At 40.8% G+C, this 17,775-nt stretch overlaps 1 protein-coding gene across 2 annotated transcripts in view; it reads right to left on the bottom strand.

The window, feature by feature from the left end:
* Rgs7bp (regulator of G protein signaling 7 binding protein) overlaps nt 1-17,775 on the bottom strand; it is a 104,452-nt gene that overhangs the window by 24,725 nt on the left and 61,952 nt on the right. For both annotated transcript variants that reach the window (XM_057789586.1, XM_057789585.1), the window contains exon 3: nt 11,690-11,820. In XM_057789586.1, coding sequence (XP_057645569.1) covers nt 11,690-11,820 — 131 coding nt within the window. The remainder of the gene's footprint in view (nt 1-11,689; nt 11,821-17,775) is intronic.

The following is a 17,775-nucleotide window of genomic DNA, read 5'->3' as shown; positions in this document are numbered from 1 at the left end:
TAAGAGAGCCTGCCTCATGCTATTTCCAACTTGGTATAGATAATTACTGTTTTATGGATATGGAAGACTTATGGATATAATGATTTTTCTTTGCATATAACGATTATATGCATTTTAAGCTTTTCATCATCTTAATAGCATATCTTCCAATATTGGTTATTTGTTGCATTTGGTATATCCCTTTAGCAGTGTTGATTTTTTTTCATTGACAATCTGTTCATTCCTGCATGTCTGTTCAGATGCCTTTGAATATGTCTGTCTGTCTTTCGACCAACAGTGTCCTGTTAATTGTGGAGAAGGACAGGGTTTGTGGCTGGACAACATGTGTTTGAAACTCTTCTCATGGGTGCAAGATGTCCCCATCCCAAGGTCATTTGTCCTGGGCTCCCTGTTCTGCTTGTTTCCTGCCTTGTGTTTCTTGGGTGGAATTTCTGCTGTAGAGAGAAATGCTAAGAAGTTTAACTTGGTGCTGGCTATAACCCAGAGTCCAGTTTCTTTTTTCTTGTTGCTGTCCTTGTGCAGGCCCAGCATCATTTCATATTCTATTCTGCTTTGGTCCCCAAGACCAACACTGGTAGCTTCTGCTGGGCAGACAGCGGTAGCCCTTTGAAGTGCAGTTTCAAATACCAACTCTGACAGTTAAAAAAACCTCTTCAGTGGTTTGTGTTTCTTGACTGGGTTTGAAGTGCTTCTGGGCTTCTTTCCTTTCTTTCTTTCTTTCTTTCTTTCTTTCTTTCTTTCTTTCTTTCTTTCTTCCTTCCTTCCTTCCTTCCTTCCTTCCTTCCTTCCTTTCTTTCTTTCTTTCTTCCTTTCTTTCTTTCTTTCTTTCTTTCTTTTTTAAGAATTTCTTCTCATTTGAATTTTTTGTTTGTTTGTTTCTTCCTGAGTTTCTTCTCTGCCTGGCTCCCTCTGTTCACTTATTCCTAAATTTCAGCAGATTCAATATCAATTGCTTGTCTGTTTTAAAGTTTCTTTAAACTTCCTGGTTTGCTTGGGTACTCTTCATTTGTTTTTCGGAGTAATAGGAGATGTTCTGGGTTTGCCAGCCTCTACTTTCCCTTTTTCCTTACAGTTGGCAAGGACCATGTGACAGAGTTACAGACAATGCACTCTTCTGGATCCTAAACATTCTCCTGTAGGATCTCCCATGCTTTCTGAAAGCTGGGTGGATGTTCCACCCTAATTCTGACATCATTGGACAATACCAGAAATGAATAAACTTACTGTTCTCATCAAATGAGATATGGCATTATTTCACAAAACAATTACCCCACCCTGACAAACTAATACAGATTTATTATTTTCCCAATATGTTTTTTTTTCTGTTATTTTGATGGAATTTTTTTCTTGTGGATATTTCTAGGAAAGGAAATATCCACAAGTTCAGGTCAACATTTCTGTTAAGTTTTCCTCTTTAATTACATTTCCTTTCTGTTAACATAGGCTGAAGAATGCAAATAATTCATCTGTTTATCCAATAATCATTGCTTGAATCTTTGCATTAGATGATGAGGATACCTTCAAGACCACCAAAATCTACAGAGGACAACAGACAGGAATCCAGATAAGAAATGGCAACCTTTGTGTAATGCGCCATCAGCAGCACCACAGGCATGCTTGAGGGACAGGGACCAGCCTAGATTTAGCGTTTCAGGAGCAGCTTTCTGCAGGAAGTCATATCTAAATTATGAGCTCCAATAAAGTTCAAGGATGGTCCAGGGGGAAGGGATGGATGCGGAGCTGGGTAGAATGGTCCATGTTATGCCAGGCAGAAGGATACACAGAAAACAACACATCTCTTGAGATTCTACAACATAGTTCAAGATACTTTGTGTGTAGCAGAGTTGGGTGCAGGGGGCAAATATGGGGTATTACTGGTGGTCTGCGAGACCAACGCTAGCAGGGTCACTTCATTTTTTTTTTTTTTTGAACTACATAGAGGGCTTAGCAGAAAAGATTGTACCCTACACACCCTATCGGTAATCAGTTTGAGGTCTTCACTCCCAGTTTGCCTCCTTTGCCTGTCTGTCCTTGGAATGAGACACTTGTCTAAGACCAGGTTGGGCCCCCTGCCTTGCTCTTAGGTAAGGGATCAGCATGCTTCCGAATGGTGACTTCCAAAGCCATATTTTGCTTTGCCTAAGAGAGTGACTGTGCATCCCAAATCATTTCCTATTATGAAATGAAAAGTTCTGTCCCCTGAAAAATCAATTTCAGGCCTCAGTGAATAAATATTTGCTTGGGGGAGGGGGTAGTGATGAGGACATGAGCCTGCAGAGTACCTTGAAATCATGCTAAGACAGCTGCTTTGCTCTTTGCAGCCAGGCCCCTGAAGTTGTGGCCACGTACGCCCCTTAGGGTCATGCAAGCCGTTTGCCTTTAGCTCCTTGGGGATTCGCATGTATTTTTAGCCTGTTTATGGATAACTTAAGAGGCATGTTTGAGGGAAAGTCAAGAGAAACCAACCATGAAAAGGAAGGTTCTATATTCTCACACTCCTTAGCAACGGTCAATATCTTTGGAGGAAGAAGCCCACATCAGGTATGAGGCATCCCAGGAGGGCCACAGAGTCTTTCCACCTCACAAGTCCACAACTGACGAGAAGGCAGCGTGGGGATCCTTTGGTCACACCCGCCTCTAGAGATCTCCTCTCTTCCTTTATTCCTACACTCCTTCGTCCCTACCTTCATTTACATACATCCCCCCTTCTTCCCTTGTCTTTCATTCTTGCTCACCCAGTGACCGTGGGAGATGCTGTCATGGACAGGGTCTCCTTGTGGGTCCTTAGTTTGGTCTCTAGGGTCCAGCCAGTCCATATCACCCAACTGGGTACTTCTGTGCAGGGAACAACAAGTTACTCTTCCCTGAGCTCATACTGTATCACAGCCCTGTCATTTCTTTAATGGCAGCGGCAAGTTTCCTATGTGCTATTAGCCCCTGACAGATTGTCTGCAGGGACAGTCCTCACAGAAGAGACTTCCAGGTCAGTTTTTGCACTGGCTGAATGAGAAGAATAAATAAAATAGACACAGTTTGCGTTAGATACCCAGCTGCCTGTTCAGAATGGCTCTCACGCTCCCTTGTTTCCGCTTTTCTGATTGCACTGTGCAAAGAACTAAAGAAACACAGGGTATGTGTTAAGTAACCTACTTGCACCTTCTCATGCTTTAGGAAGTATGTGCTTTAGATGGAAATTGGTTCTATTAATTCAGCAAGTTGTTTATGTTAAAAAAATAGTTTCAAGACTTTTCTACATGAGGATGAGAAGATATGTATTGCACCACAAAGCGTGTGGCAGAGGACGATGGTTATACTAAACACAGGGCTCCCTCTTTGCGCTGGAATCTGGAAATAAACAAGTTCCAATCCAGAAGTGATGAGGCACTAGCCCCCAACCTCAAGGTTCACTGTCCCTTTCTGTCCTCCTTGTGGCACCAGAGAGCCAGTAGCGACCCTGGCATAGCTGCTCTCATGCTGGCCCCATACAGCTGTGTGAGAAAGCAGAAGGACCAGGTTCCCTCAATTGAAGACACGTGTGTGCGTGAGGCTTTGGTTTACCTGAACCCTGTAACAGGACAGAGCAGTGTGTAAGATGCATTTCCAATGCAATGTGGCTAACTAAATTGCAACTTTTCTATTCTATTGCATCAGGGTTAAACTATACAGTATCTTATTAGTTTTTTCTTTTCTCTCTCTTTTTTTTTTTTGGTGGGCGGTGTTTTTAAAACAGGACTTCTCTGTGTAGCTTTGGAGCCTGTCCTGCAACTTATTCTGTAGACCATACTGGTCTCGAACTCACAGAGATCCATCTGCTTCTGCCTCCTGAGTATTGGGATTAAAGGCTTGCACCACCATCTCCTGGCTATTAGTATCTTGTTATATGAAGTTCTGTCATATGGTGTAGACAGACACAGAGATAGAGTTAATAGATGCTTTTAGGTCATCCTTAGGACTATAGAATCTGGTGATGTGTACATTTTAAAAAGGACAGGCTTTCGCTGGGCGGTGGTGGCGCACGCCTTTAATCCCAGCACTCGGGAGGCAGAGGCAGGCGGATCTCTGTGAGTTCGAGACCAGCCTGGTCTACAAGAGCTAGTTCCAGGACAGGCTCCAAAACCACAGAGAAACCCTGTCTCGAAAAACCAAAAAAAAAAAAAAAAAAAAAAAAAAAAAAAGGACAGGCTTTCTTGGTTGAAGGTCTTTTGTGTTTGTGGTAAAGATGCTACGTTTTTTGCCACTCAGGTCAGATTCAGCGGGATGTCCTCAGAGAACTTTGACTGCCCCATCTAAAGTAGCCATCTCATCCCACCTAATCACATTGTATGATCAATTTCAATTATCTGCATCTTATGGAGTTTTAGAAATTTTGATTGTCTAGCCTTTCCCCCTCCCTCATTCCTTCCTTCCGTTCCCCTCCCTCCCACTTCCTTCTTTCCTCCCCTCCTCCCTCTTCTTTCTTCCTCCTTCCTAATCTTCTCTCCCTTTCCCTCCCTCTAGACTACACACTCCATGAGAACAGGGCCCCGGCAACCTCCATCCCTGCCAGCTTTCAGCACAGAGAGCACTACCTCACATATGACAGATGAAAATGAATATTGGCTTAAAGAATGAATTCATGTTTTCTCTTAGAATTTCAATCATAGCTCCTATTTTAGGATTTAGTTTGCTTCATTTTCTCTAACTCCATGTTCTATTTTAGTATCAATTGCTCCTTCTTACACAAGTATTTACTTGTGGCTAAATTCTATTTTTGCCTTTTTTCTTTTTTCTCATCTCTTTTGTTCATGTGGATCATTTACTTTGCATTAGTTAGCATGATTCTGGATACACCGGAATTTTTTTTCCCTGTGACCCATTCTTGTCGTGAGTTCATCTTGAAATTTCACTGCATCCGGGCCATTAATTTCCATTATTACTACGTCTTTAGTTATTGGTTCCCAGGCTCCCAATCCAGTTTTGTAGAATGATTTTTTTCAATTTTTATCATTTCCTTCTTTTTCTTTTAGTCAGCACATCTCTACATGTTTCGAAATCTGAATTTACCATGATAGTACATTTCAGAGGAAGAATCCATCTAATCCAAAAAGGATGGGTGTCTCATGCCCTCAAATGACCAGGGGGCATTTTTGCTGCAAGCTGTGACTGAGAGGCAAGGAGAGTCAGCGAGGGCAACGTGAAAGCAAGGCAAGACGAGGAAAAGGGCAGAGAAAGCCAGTTCAGATGGAAGTTCTCATAAATGAGCGGGTAGGGGCAGAGAAAGCAAGAAGAAAACAGTGGTCAACAGAGCAGGACTCTCCAGTTCCCACAGCAGCCCATCCCCACTTTCTGCCAGCAGAATGAAGGAAACCTGTGAGCTCCCTTCCTCCAGTGGCAGGAAGCAAACACCAACATAAGGCATGCAGTCTGCAACGGGGACAGATCTCTTCCCTAGCTAGGTGTGACGAGACGAGACCAAATATTTTCCACTATGAACACAGAAATGAGATAACATGAAGCAGCACTCCCGTTTACAACTGAAAAGTGTTAGTATATCAAACTACAAAATGACTAAAATTATTCCCATCTGCCATCTTCCTCTAGAAACAGCTTTTTGGGGCCACACTGTACCTGATAGAACCCAATAGTGTTTATTAAACGTAGGTTTTACCTCACATAGCTGTAATTTGCTTTAATTTTGTTGGCCATGAAAAAGGAAAATCACTTTAGGAATATTTTTCTTCATTTCTTCGGCAGAAACATGATCTTACAAAGCATATAATATTTCCAAATGCCTTGTGCCAATCAGACATATGAGATAGCAAAAATTTCTATACACAGAGCACAGAATTTGCAAGAAGATTCTTTGAAATGCTATTGAGACCAAGGATACAAATTTGTTTAATTGGAAGAGGACAATCTTCGTTATTAAATGTAAGCTCACTGCGGGAGCCTTAAAATGATTTGGGGCATACTTTCCTAGTTAAAAAAAAAAAAGCCATACTCTCAACTCTTGAAGTGACCTTGTATGCCCTTTATATATAAAAAATAAATGTATACTCCAACTGTGCAATACAATAGAAAAACTAAACGAGCTATACGATAGTATATGAGCTTCTGGTGAGCTAGGGAGGTGCACAGAGGTAAGAATAAACTACATGTTCAGCTTGCTATGAAGCAGTTTGGTGTCCCTATTTAATTCCAGCCCAACGCTAAAAACCAGGAGGTTTTGATAGAAAGCTGTTTAGAAATTCAATTACAATGATATTTCCTTTCCTTGACAGACATGAAAAGTTAAAGGAAAGAACAATGGTCAACCTTCAGCATCTACCCAGAGAGAAGAGAAAGGAGCTCACCTAAAGATTTTTATATCATCAGCTTTTCTCAAAACATTAGAAGCAACAAATCAGGTAGAAGTCCTGAGCAGGAAGGGAGGACCACAAGTCCCTGGAGATACTGGGGACCACCTGACTTCTGAGAGAGACAAAGGTGGGGTGGAGAGGAGGACAGAGAAGGAGGAGAGTAGGGCCAAGGGATGTAACTCAGTGGTAGAGCACTGGCAGAGCAAAGGGCCTGGGCTCAATACCCATTACGGGAAAGGAGGAATGGGTGGAGGAGGACAGTGAGGTGGGCATTAAGACACTTGGTGGGGAGGCTGGAGAGACGGCTCAGCAGTTAAGAGCACTGGCTGCTCTTCCTGGAGGACTTCAGTTCAATTCCCAATACTCGCATGGGGTATTTCCAGTTCCAGGGTATCCAACACCCTCACACAGACATGTATGAAGGTAAAACACCCCAATGCACATAAAATAAAAACCCACAAGTTATTTTTTAGAATATTAAAAAAAAAGAGATTCTTAGTGGGTGTTCTCTGCCTAGGTCATTCCCTAGCCTGAAGGTACAATGGAGGTACCATTGTTTGTATAAACAACATAATGTCCTGGAAAAGTCACCTGCCATCTTAACTAGCAGAATTTGAGGCATAAATAGTGCCTCTTTGCTGATATGTGATACATAGAATAAATCATATGTAAAATGCTATGCATATGTATCAGTCGTGGGAAAGAAGAATGGCCTCTCAGTTGTTTTCTGTGACCTCTCCCACCTCACCTGGTGTTTGTAAGCATCTCTACTCTGGTTTCTACCGCATGGCTCCTTCAGGTCTATCCGCACTTCTCCTTGCACGTCTCCATTCGAAGTCCTGGTAGGGCAGATTAGCTCACAACTCCTCCATGTTTCCTATCTCCTGTCGTCCGGTTCTGCAGTTAGGATTCTCACACGTGTTGACCTCTCTCAATCTACTTTTAAGCATCTACTCCAAGTTTCAGGAACACATCATATGTCTTATTATCCCCAATTCTTCTCTTCAAGCTTAACACTCACGTGCTGCAGTCTGTGAACCATTTTTTCCCTCATCTCACTTCTGGCCACTGCAGTCAAATATTTCTCTTCTCAACCCATAACACCAAGGGAGACCACAGAAGACTATATATATATATATATATATATATATATATATATAGATAGATAGATAGATAGATAGATATAGATATAGATATATAGATATTGCACTGGATGGAGGTTTTCTGAGTATAGATAAGCTAGTCTATAGCTACCAATGATATGTAAGAAAAAGCAAAACCTAGTGATATCAGCTGACATTTTCTGTGTTATTCTGATAGCAGGAATGTGACTTCAAACATAATATAAACAAAACAAGTGTCAAAAATAGCAATAGAGAGTCGACTCCTTGGGTTCAACATGGGGATTAATAGAAAGAAGGAAATAAAAAGGATGTATTATACAAACATAGAATGGGAAAATAAATGCTGGTACTGTTTTATTTTCCATTCTAGAAATTTTTAGGAAACTTCTCAAATACGTACTTTCATGCATATGTTTCTAGTGTTGTATTGTTCTCTGGTTTAATGACATTTTCCTTGGTGCCCACCACTAGTAACTTTTCTTCATCATGGGATTTAATCACACATATTTCTATTTTCTTTACTTCTAGAGTAACTGGGACTTTCTCAACAACAATAAAATCACCTCTTAGGATTACTGTAACTCTACTGGTGCAGAGACAATGCTAGCTCTCACATATGTTAACACAAGAGACTTCTGAGAGGAGTGAGATTCCATGTCTGCATCATGCAAGGAAGCAGGGACGTATTTCCAAAAAAGAGCGATTGCATACGGGTCGCTGATTGCAGGTGGCCGTCAGGTATACTCAGCTGAAGCAATGTTTTAGTAATTATTCTCTTAATATTTTCCCAGGAGTTGCTTCTTTAGAGGAAACTTTGATTTAGTAAGTTCAGGGTGGAAATGGACACTTGGCATCTTAACCATGGCATGGGTGCTGATGCTGATGTCCCATGATTGAACAGTGGGAACCATTACCCACTTCAAATGTAAAGTGTTCACAGAGCAGACAGGCTACTGGAGTCATTATTGTGCAGCTCGTTCTGATGGAAGGCACCTACCACTCTGGATTTTAAGGAGGGTTCAACTCTAAATAACGATGACTTTAGAGCAATCAGAAATCCAATAGGAAATTTAATATTACATGAAAGAAATCAAAGACACTATGAGGTGTTCTCTTTTTAGGATTTATGCATAGGCAGTTAGGCGTTAGAGCAGAAGATGTAGGTTTATTTATTTATTAATTTATTATTTACTTTCTGGGTCTAGTTTATTTAAAGTAATATGATGATTTCTAGCTCAATCTTTTTTTCTTCACACGACATGATTTCATTCTTTATGACTGCTCAATACCTTATTGTCTATGCTTGCTGCATTTTCACTATCCATTTATCTTCTGATGGGACCTAAGCTGGTACTATGTCTGGTTATTCTGATGGAATGACAGAATTTCATTGCAGTTTTAGCTTGCATTTTCTTGATAGCTAATAATATCATATTTTCATATACTTAGTGGTTCTCTCTCTCTCCCTCCAAGGACTTGCTATGCACACTAGGATGGTCTTGAACTTGCTGTAACCCTCCTGTTTCTGCCTCCCAAACACTTTTGCCATTATTTATTTTGTAGTTTTATTGTTTGAGAATTTATTATATGAATTATATGTATTCTCTTCCCAATTCTTCCTCCCACCCTCCACCACCTTTCCCTCCCAGTCTCATGTGCTCTCTTTTTAAAGTCACTAAGTCCACTTGGTGTTGCTAGAATGTACATGACTGTAGCCCCATTACCTGGAGCATGGGTAGCCTCTCAGAGGCCACATCCCTCAATGAAACTGACCCTCTCTCTCCCAGCAGTCATCAACTGCCAATAACTCTTGAGCTAGAGTAGGGATTCATGAGCCCTTCCTCCATTCATGCAGACATTTTGGCTGGTGCATACAGTCACAGCCATTGTGAGTTGATTCTCTATTTCCACTCTATAGGTTATGGAAAGCTAACTCAGGAGGGCAGGTTTGGCAGCAAGTACCACCACCCACTGAGAAATCTTGCTACCAGTCCCTATGTGTAATTTTAAAATAAGCTTGTTTATATTCAGAGTTAACCTTGCTTTTGCTAAATTGACAGAAATTTCATTGGACCTAGGGACCAATTTAGGTGTTCTTTTGTTTCTTCCACCTTATAATCTCAACCACAGATCCTGGAAAGATTTTAGACACATATGAATGGATAAATAAATAAATTTAGTGGTAATTGATGACATTGTACCTTTAATTTGGGTGCCTGTCTGTTCACTGCTACTATGTAGAGATACCCTTGCTTTTGAAGGCTCATCCTGCTAAGCACAGTCGTTATTTCTAGGACTGCTTTTGTAGACCCCTTTGGGCTTTCTACATACTATGCGTAAACTTTTAGAGAATATTCCTTTCCTTTTCTTTCTTAAAAGCAGGCTTGACGGCAGGTGTTAGAAGTTTCACTGCTGTCTTGAATAAGTGGCTGATGTTTGTAATCTCAGCACTGTGGAGACCAAGGCAAGAGGATTGCCATGAGTTCAAAACTATTTTTTTACTTACTTACTTAATTATTTTTAGTTCTCTGACTAGAACCTAAGGCAAGAGCTCTACCACTGAGCTACAACCCCAGCCTTGATTATTATTTTTTTAAAAAGAGAAAGCCAGAAAGGGAGGTTAAACAGCCTGTCAATGAAGACAGGAGGCCACGAAGAGCAAAGAACTGCTCCAGTGTGAGAGGATGTACTTTTTGTTCTTGAGAGCACATGCAAGGGAACAACCAGCATAAGGAATCCCTTTTAATTTAAAGAACTAACAGAAGAGTTAGTTTCTTTTCAAAAGTTAGTTGTGGGCTGAGCATATAGCTCAGTTGTTAGAGTGAGCATTTAGCATACAGAAAGCCCTGAGTTCAAGCCCCAGCTCCACATAAAACAGAGGTAGATGTGTGACCCTCTAATCCTAATGCCTGCAGGGATAGAGGCAGCAAAGAATGGTGTTTAGGCAGCACGGGGGACACCACGTGAAAAGGATGAGGGCTGTGGTTCACAGCCTTCCTAATACTGCAGCCCTTTGATGCAGTTCCTCATGGTGTTATCCTGTCTTTGGAACAGGGCAGCAAAACTCCTGCTTTTTGTTCAACTGTGTGCATACATACACATATATGCATACGTGAAAATTAATGTTTACTACTAAATTATCACATCATTTTGTTGTCACCAAATTGCAATACTCATTTGATTTCAAATCTTTGTTTTGTGTCTGAAGCCCCCCCCCCCCCCCAGGCTTAGTGAACTTCCTTATCTTTGAATTTAAACCACAAGCACAGAGTACTCTGTGTGTTCTCAGCTCCCATTTTCCTGGCCTAAAACACAGAAAGTTCACACTCAGGAGGTTTCCAAGGAGTACTTTGATGAACTAAAAAGAAAATATAAGTCAAATACCTTAGGAACGGAAGCTGAGCTGCCTTCCATTCTACCCCTTCCTATTGTGTTATGTATAGCGCTGAATGAATGGAGCTGAGTTCACTCCTTGCTTCGTGGACAGACCTTAATTGCTTAAGCCACTCAGTGGAATTCTAGCCCTCTGTGACTCAGGAAAGAAGTTGTTTTAGTTAGAATGAAGCCTGGATCTTTTTTGTAATTGGGAGATGTTTCCCCTTCTTTATGAGTCAAATGATGTACACAGATGGTGGACAGGGCCTTGATAGTCAGTTTCCTACTGTGGGAGAAGGCGGCTTGAGAGGAAGGTCTCAAAAGACACCTCAAAGACAGAGCCTCACTTAGAATGGGGATCTTAAGTATCATCAAGCTATGCTGAAGCCACAGCCACCAGCTACCTCCATTGCTGATGTCACTACAACCCATGCATAGGTTAGGGCAGGGAGTGAGTTCGCCCTTGCTCATGTCTAGTTGAGTTCCCTAAGTCAGTGGAACATAGTACGCAATTTACCAGTTTGCACCATTTCATTTAGAGAAACAAGGCTCTCTGAGATCATTTACCACTCTCCTAAGACTGTTGTATATCTTTGCAGCCTTTGTGGAGTTTAATGAAGTCACACTGCAGGAGGTGAAACAATACCTTTAAGGCCACTGCCTACCATGGTTTCAATCCTGATGCATTTAGATGGCAGTGATGTGGGCTTTTTATTAATTCATGTGTCCTGCAGTTTTTGACCATTTCAATCCTTCTGCTTGGGTGCCTGGGCCTGCACATGGACACTAGGTGAAAGGTCAGCTTTGTTGTCTGGTTCTCTGTGTTTCTGGCATCCTATGGCATGTGTGTACCTTTTCGATGAAACTGAAGAGACCCCAGCAGACAAATGGATTTCAGCATCTCCGTTGTGTACATCTCTAGGCAACACTGCAGCTGGATGTAAAGCCGGCAGATTTCGGGATGGATCTCACCATCTTCCGGGCTGCAGCGGAATGAGAGAGCAAAGCTGTGGGCAGTCTCAGGATTCAGTCATCAGCCATTTGTCTCAGTTCTGAGAGAGGAAAAGACTCAGTAACGATCCCTTAAAGCCTGGAGTCTGAAATACAGGGCTTCCTGCTTTCAAGCTAGTAAGCACCCTGACGGCTCTTACATAAGTGTCCTTCTGAGTAACTGCTCTCACCCTCCCCACCTTGGCAGCGGTTTCTGCTGGGAGCTTAGAATCATAAACGCTTGAAGTAATTGAGAATATCAGACATTTTCAATTTAGCCGTAGGAAGAAATTTCCAAAATACACTTAATGCATAATAATCTCCTAGCTACAAAGAGATCGAAAACCCCTGTTTCTAGACAAGACTAATGCGGTCTATTCAATTAATGTTTAGGAGACATCTCTAATATCAGGCCCCAGCCTAATGTGATTAGAAAGCCAATTTTCAAATTATTTTTAATCAAAATTTTTGTCTTAATCTAAGATACAGTCTTTTATTGTTGGCTATGCCTAATTTATGAAAACCCAAATGTTTTTAATGATGAAATAAATATGTTTTGATAAAAGAAAAACGTAATAAAGTTATAATAGCTATGCCGGCAATCGAAAGCTGTGTGGGTGCTGAATTTATGTCTGAAATTATCACCTAAAGTCCCGGAGGTTTGCTTTTCAGAATTCATATGTAAATATGAGAAATCACGGAGTGATCACTTTGGTCTTCGAAGGAGAGGATTCATTTGTTGACAAGATAATACTACTTTATATGCAACCAGAATAGCATGCATTGAATAATGTAAACTGAAGGAATAAGCTCGCAGCTCTATTTGAGGTTAAAGACAGTCTAAAGGTAAATTCTGTTGAATATCCTAATGAGTTATCTTTTTTTTTTTTTTTTTTTTTCTTGCTGATTTTTTTATTAATTAATTAATTTAATTATTAAAGATTTCTGCCTCTTCCCCGCCACCACCTCCCATTCCCTCCCCCTCCCCCAATCAAGTCTTCCTTCCTCCTCAGCCCAAAGAGCAAGCAGGTTTCTCTGCCCTGTGGGAGGTCCAAGGACCACCCACCTCCATCCAGGTCTATTAAGGTGAGCATCCAAACTACCTGGGCTCCCACAAAGCCATTACATGCAATAGGATCAAGAACCTAATGAGTTATCTTTATTTCTGCCCTCATTCATTTAAAATGGAATGAAATCTGATTAAATACTGTGAAACTTAGATTCCGTTTCTTTGTAAAGTGGACCGTGGCAAATTTCAGGGGGGCATTTAATCAATTTAAAAAAATGTTCACTTTTTTTTAAAGCTCTGGAATCATAGTTTAAAAACAAACAACAATTTTAAAAAAAAACTACGTGCCAAGAACTTGACAGTGAAAGTTATTTTTCATTTTCAATACTTATTTTGTGGCTGAACAAGAGTTTATCTAACCATATGACTTACATAACTCAGAAAAAAAACGCAAAATTTCTCAGCCTCCATACTGTGACGCCTGCACAGTTATCCTGGCCTTTTGGGGTCAAATAGAACAAAGTGCCTCCCAGAACTGCTGTGCAATTTGACTTTATCTGGAAGTTAAAACACTACCTTACCTCCATTTCATTTGCCTCACATCAAGCCAGCCTTAGACCAGTGTCTGAAGCAAGAGAAATCTCCGTGCAAAGTTCAGGCATCATCCTTTACCAGAATTGTCCCTACCCCACATGACTCCACTACATCTAAACACACACACACACACACACACACACACACACACACACACACACAATTTTATATCACCTTTAGTCCTTAGAAATTTCTTTGACCGTGTCCTATTTCTTAATGGTGCTGCTAGATTCTGAAGGAATACTGCAATTAACACTTCCCTCAAATTGAAGAAAAAAGTGATCCCGATGAATTATCTGCCAATACTTAGTTTTGCATAGAAAAATCTGAAGGCAATGTCATGTTCTAGATGCAAGGCAGAAGGAAAATACGGCAAATGGATCTTTTCTGGGCTGGTTAACTCTCTTGATCACAGCTTGTGTCAATCACAGCTCCCTGTTTTCATCTGTTGATGACCCTGGAGCCTCAAATGCAGATTGAAGAAAGTCAGGAAAAGAAACAAACCTTACAGTAAATCTGCTATGTGTTCTACACATTCATGAGTGAGACAACTGGTCAACCCAGTGTCATTCCAAGCTGTAGGGTCTTCTTACATTCAAAGGAGCAAACTATATGCCTATGGTGCTTGGGGCCCAAAGCACTACTATATTCCATATCTTTTGAACCAGGATATTTTATTGCTTTGCATCTAGGAAGAAAAGCAATGCATTATGTTCTGGGGAAAGGCAAGTCAGAGCAGAGACTGGGATATTTGGTTAAAATTGTTTCCAAGGGGTCACCTGTCAGTGTCTCAAATTCCTGAAGGCTTTCTAGGAATTGGCATCAATGTGCCCCTCACAGATATTATGGGAAGGAGATGAGCAAGCCTGGCAGAGAAACAATATACCTGATAAAATTAATCAATACTAAAGCTGTTCTGTGAATTTCCTGCTTAAAAAGTATGCTAATTCTCACATATTATCTTTTTATAACTACAAAACTGCAGCCTAGAGAAAGAAGGGAATGTCCTCAAGAGCAGAGGAAAAGCTAAGGCATTGACTGTGTTTGTGTTTTGCAATGCCCAGAGCAGAGTGCATTAGCCTCAGCAACGAGCACCTTATTCTTTCCATTTTAGAGCCCTTAAGCATATTGCTTTTCCTGAAAGTGCACAAAAGGACACATTGTCCAGCAGCTAGAATGTGACTAGTCTTACGAACAGTGAGTTAAACACGGCTGCAACAACTAAACGGGGTCTTTCATAGCCCAGGCTGGCCTCAGACTCTCTTGACAGCCTTACCCTTCTGCTTCTGCCTCCCTGGTGCAGGGGTGACAGGCATCTCATGAGAAGCATAAAATGTATTTAGGTTATTTTTCTTTCTTTTTTTTTCTTTCGAGACAGGGTTTCTCTGTGGTTTTGGAGCCTGTCCTGGAACTAGCTTTTGTAGACCAGGCTGGTCTTGAACTCACAGAGATCCGCCTGCCTCTGCCTCCCAAGTGCTGGGATTAAAGGTGTGCGCCACCACCACCCGGCAGGTTATTTTTCATAACAAATTATGAATTATGCGGAATGGTGGGAAGTCAAAAATACAAATATCCCAAACAAAACAAATAGAAACTCAAACAAAAGCACTCTCACATCCTTGAAAAATTTTAGGATAAACTTCAAGACCCAAGGAAACACTGACATTAAACTAAAAATGAGACCTGTGGCCTCTCCATGAGCTGCAAGTGATTTACCTTGGTGATAACTTTCCAAATATCACTTGTGCTTACTCCAAATGACTCACTTCCTATCAACGTGTAGGTCAGGAGAGGCACCCTGATGATGCTTGCTTAATCCATCCAAAGAAACCTTATGAACTAGTGTGTGTATTGTGATTTTTTTCCTTTACTGTGTTTAAGAACCAAACTGATGATTTTGATTAATCACCTGAAAGCCTCAATGCTACAGAAAAAAAAAGTCCCTAAGATTCAGTTCCAACAAAATACCAAGAATTCAACTGTTGGAGCTCAGGTTAAGCCCAGAAGCAGTTAAAATAACACTAAATTATAAACCTGCTTTCATTCTCTCCCAGGTTCACGGAAGAAAGCTTGAGTGTTCCAGTTACAGGAAGACTTAAAAGCAGACACCACTCAAGGCAGCTTTTGAAAATGGAAACTCTCAACCGTTGACGAGCCTTGCCTTATAAATAAAAGTGATATGATGAAGGCCTGCTGGAATGACGAAAATAATAAGAATATAAACCATTCTGATAGCCCCAATGTTGGCGAGCACCAGAGAGGCAGTAGAAACTTTGGTATATTGTCAGTGGGAGTTAAAATGACTCAAGTGCTTTGGAGAAAGCTCTCTGGAAATTTCTTATAAAATTAAATATACCTTTATCCCCTGATATGGCAATTACATTCTTAAGTATTTGCCTAAGATGGTTGAAAACATTCACAGATACATCCTTACAAGAGTGTTTGTAGGATTTGTTTGGAAGAACTCAAAACTGGAAACAGTCAGGTTTCCTACCAAGAGGAAATGGTTAAAGAAATCAGTATATTCCTGAAAGATATCATTATACCTGGCAGTTAAAAATAGCTAACTCCTTGTGCTCAAAACAACATGAACGTATTTTAGAAACATTATCTTAACAGAAAATTCTTGCATGAAAAAGCAAAATAAGTCTCCCTTCACTTGAAAGTGTGGCAAATGAAAAAAATAAGAAATGGTTAAATATCTTAAAATGGTAGATGATGGTCTAAGAAGGGAGGGCAGTCTAAATCAGGCTGAGACTTCACACCACAGTTTGAGTGAAACAATGTCTACATTGGACAAAACCTGATGAATGGTACACTTAATATTTGTGTATTTACTATGTGTACCTTTTAATTTCACATTGAGCTGGGTAGCTCCTAAAATGTGTGCCACCTTATTTAGGAGTAAAGTTGAGTGATGCCTGCAATTTCAGAAAAGTTGTATGAATTGCTGACTGGGGAGAGGGATGCGCAGGCAGATAGGTGTGCAACAAAGCACATATATACAGAATAAAAAGTTAATTGTGGGCTTTAGCTGGTGGGTGGGCATTTACTCTGCTAAGAACTTTCCTGTCCCCAAATAGTCACATGATATAAATGGAGCCAAACAACTGGGAAGCTTCACAGCTGCAAAGGTCAAACTCAGGAGTTACACTGGGCATTTGGGTGAGGATACATTTTGGCCATGAATCGATCTTCTCTTTTCACTGAAGTTACCAGACATTGGTGGTCTCTGCAATTGTTAACAACTTTTGCAAAACAAAGTGTTCATGGTTTGGGTGGTGTATGCAATGCCATGATTTGTATGTAGGATTGAAGGCACAGAGACAAAGACTGGAGAAAGAGTTGGGAGTCCAAAAGTGTAGACTGACACATACTGTTGCCAGGTAAAATTGTGATCTGAGGAAAATCACCCTAATTTCTTTGAGACTGTTGCTGCCACTGTGAAACGGAGGAACAACCATAGGAAGCAATTCAAGGTCTCTGCGAGGATCCAATGAGGCTACGCGTGGGAAAACAAGCAAAGAATGTGAAATGCTGTCAGGAGTTGGCTGCGATCCATCTACATCAAGGTTATGCTTGTTTAACTGTATTCCTTAGTCCCTTACATAATAGGCTTTATTTACACGCAGTTGCCATAATGGGCTATGGTTAAATAAATGCTCCATTAGACGGAGGAGAGATGACGAGACGAGACGGTAACAACCCAATGACAACTACTCAGCATGTCACAGATTGTAGCAAGGACAAATAAAGAAACATTTGGGGATGCAGAACTTCCACCATAGCGAATATATCCAACTCTGTCCTTTGGGAATTGATTCTGGCTTTGGTTATTAAGGCAACTAGCAAGGAAAGCCTCAGGAAACTGAGTGGGACAAGAGAAGGGGCTGTGATTCTTTGTTTCATTTTCCAAATAGTGGGAAGAGAGAATAAATAAGTAAGTAGAATGCTCTTCTGAATATCCCCAAGGATCCTTGCTGCTTCCTCACAGAAAGCTTTCTCTTCAAGGATATAACTTATTTTTATACCGACTCAAACCTAGGTTTTACATAGCTTAGTAAAGGCAATTTCCTGGATGGTCCCCTACGTCTACATTGTGAAAAGGTAGCCAGTCGAATTGTAAGGCGCTAACAGATATGCATGATCCAGTAATTACTTTAGGTTTCAAGTTCCTGAAGGTAATTACAGAGTCTATCCTAGTTCACAAACACAGAATAGATGCCGGATACCTACCTATCCAATGACTGAATGTTTTATACACAACGGAGGCCTCCACAAAAGAGAGAAATGGGAGACCGACCAGACACAAGAAAAATTTTCCAATGTCAGATCATTTCCCTTT

The sequence above is a fragment of the Chionomys nivalis genome, chromosome 15, assembly GCF_950005125.1.
Source record: "Chionomys nivalis chromosome 15, mChiNiv1.1, whole genome shotgun sequence".
Lineage (NCBI taxonomy): Eukaryota > Metazoa > Chordata > Mammalia > Rodentia > Cricetidae > Chionomys > Chionomys nivalis.
This window is presented reverse-complemented; position numbering and strand designations above follow the sequence as displayed.